This window comes from Candoia aspera, chromosome 2, assembly GCF_035149785.1.
Source record: "Candoia aspera isolate rCanAsp1 chromosome 2, rCanAsp1.hap2, whole genome shotgun sequence".
Lineage (NCBI taxonomy): Eukaryota > Metazoa > Chordata > Lepidosauria > Squamata > Boidae > Candoia > Candoia aspera.
The window spans coordinates 165363011-165365090 of record NC_086154.1 but is presented as its reverse complement, the minus strand read 5'-3'; the positions used below and the strand labels follow the sequence as shown (position 1 = coordinate 165365090).

Sequence of the window (2080 nt, the reverse complement as noted above, 5' to 3'; positions counted from 1 at the left end):
TATATGAGGTTGAAGATAGAAGGGGGACATAATTAATTTAATTTATCACTCCAGAAGCTCATAATTGGAATGTGGCTGAATAAAGCTGGAAGCTCACTTCTCTGGAAGCACAAGGGCATTTGAAATATACTTAAGAAAAGCAATGAGGCTAAGCTTTTCAATTACAACTCTCAAACCCAGCAAATAAAATTAAAAAGTTAAAGGCCAGTGAATCACTAGAGCAATCAGAGCAGAAAGATCTGGCTTTTTGCTTTGTGATAAGCGACTCAGTCACCAAACCACATTTGACTGGCCATGTTCCTTTTAACTTGATGAGTTAATTCATCCATTTGATTGTACAGTCTGAATAGACTTCCTCTGTCTTTGCAGGACCCCAGTGTTGTTTCCTCATTGGCTGGACGGCTCAGAAGTCATTCCTCCCACCAATGAGGTGCTCAAGAGAGCTTCCTGTGTTTCAAGCTTCAAGGGCAGGTATCATCCAATGACATTATCATGCAATGGAAGCTATGCAGTGGGAGACCCTTGGCCTGCAGCTGTTGGCAGGTAAGAATCCCTCTCTTAGGGTAGTGAGCTGCACCCCAGGACAGCCATAGCTCTAAAAAGGGTGAAAAGGCATTAGGAGCATTCAGTGCTGATGTTATGAGAGATTTATTAAGAGAGAGATCAGTGAGAGGAATATCTCAAATAAGATACATCCAGTAGAGGGAAAGAAAGGTAGTCAGTGGCTTGGGCAAGGTAGGCTTCCCCACAGTCCCCCTTTAAAATTTGTAAGCCTTTCTCTGGCGGTATACAAGCAAGCACTTAACATGAAAATTTGTGAGAAAGAAGAGGCTTTTATTCCCCAAGAGAAAGAACAGTTGTAGCAAAACAGCCCTTTGGATGTGAAGTGTGACAGTGTGCATTGAGCAAGCCTCCTCTGAGGGATCTTGTCATCTCCTCCAGTCTGGGCAGGTCTTTGCCATGCTGTCACAGTGACCCAGAAGGAACGCTTCAAAACCATCCAAGCAGGGATCCAGACAAATGTCACCTGCGAATACGATGACAGCACCTACATCAGCGTCTTTTGGTATCGGCAGGAGAGCAATGACGGAGAGAAGCCACTGCAGCTTCTTGGATACTCCATCTCAGGAAGTGAACCGAGGATGGAAAAGAAGGAATACCATATAACTAGAAGAGCAGTGACTCATTCTTCCCTTATCATCCCTCCAGAAGAGGCTGCCAAGCCTGCGGTGTATTTCTGTGCAGTCAGTGAGGCACAGTGAGAGCTTTGGGTCTCCCAGCTGCACAAAAACTGCCTGGAGCTATTTCATTACCTGTCTGTGTCACACAGATCACAGCCCTCTCTGTACACACAGCCCAACCTCAACCCATCCACACAGGAATGAAACACAGCAGTGGCTGCCTCTGAAGGATGGTTTGACTCATAGCTTTCTCTGCTCATATTTTCAATTGGTGGACGTCAGCTTTGGGAAGCGAGCCATGTATTTATTTTTAATTTGCAAAATGTCAGTGCTGCCCCAGCCATAGGATGCTGGGGGAATTACAAAGATAAGAGAAGGCACAAGGATATATCTCAAACCACTTACGACCAGACTGGGGCCATTGGTGGTCTTCCACAATTCCAAGCTGGAATGAGAGTTTTCCAAGTCAGAGCCTTAGAAGTGAGTCGTGGTCTTGCAAAATTCTGTGAGTTGACCAGAAAAAAAACATTTGTATTATCTGTCATTCAAAGGGTCTAATGCTAAACGTTTGCAATCCCTTCTGTGCCTGAAGTGAGAATGGTGGCAATGTTCAGAACAGTCTGATTAGGGCTGGGACCACTGTTAGCATTCAGTGGCAGAGCTTGGGCTTCCTTCAAGCCACTTGTTCTTCTGCTTCACCATCCCACCTCCAACCAAGCAAAGGAGATGCATAGTTAAGGGCATAGTTCCTGATCAGGTCCAAGAGCACATGGCATTTCTGCCAGGGAAAGGTCAGTTTGCCCCTGGGGCACTGGGAGATGCCTTTGCTTTTTTAACAACTCAATGTATTGTGTGAACCCAGGCAGTGCACTGAGTTTATGGTTCAGTTGTGTATATTC

General features: G+C 45.3%; 1 gene segment (V, D, J or C); it reads left to right on the top strand.

Annotated features, from left to right (window-relative positions):
* Nucleotides 1–497: 497 nt before the first annotated feature.
* Nucleotides 498–1262, top strand: LOC134490159 (T cell receptor alpha variable 5-like). The segment is given in 2 exon segments: nucleotides 498–543; nucleotides 943–1262. Coding segments are annotated over 2 exon segments (366 nt in total).
* Nucleotides 1263–2080: the final 818 nt, after the last annotated feature.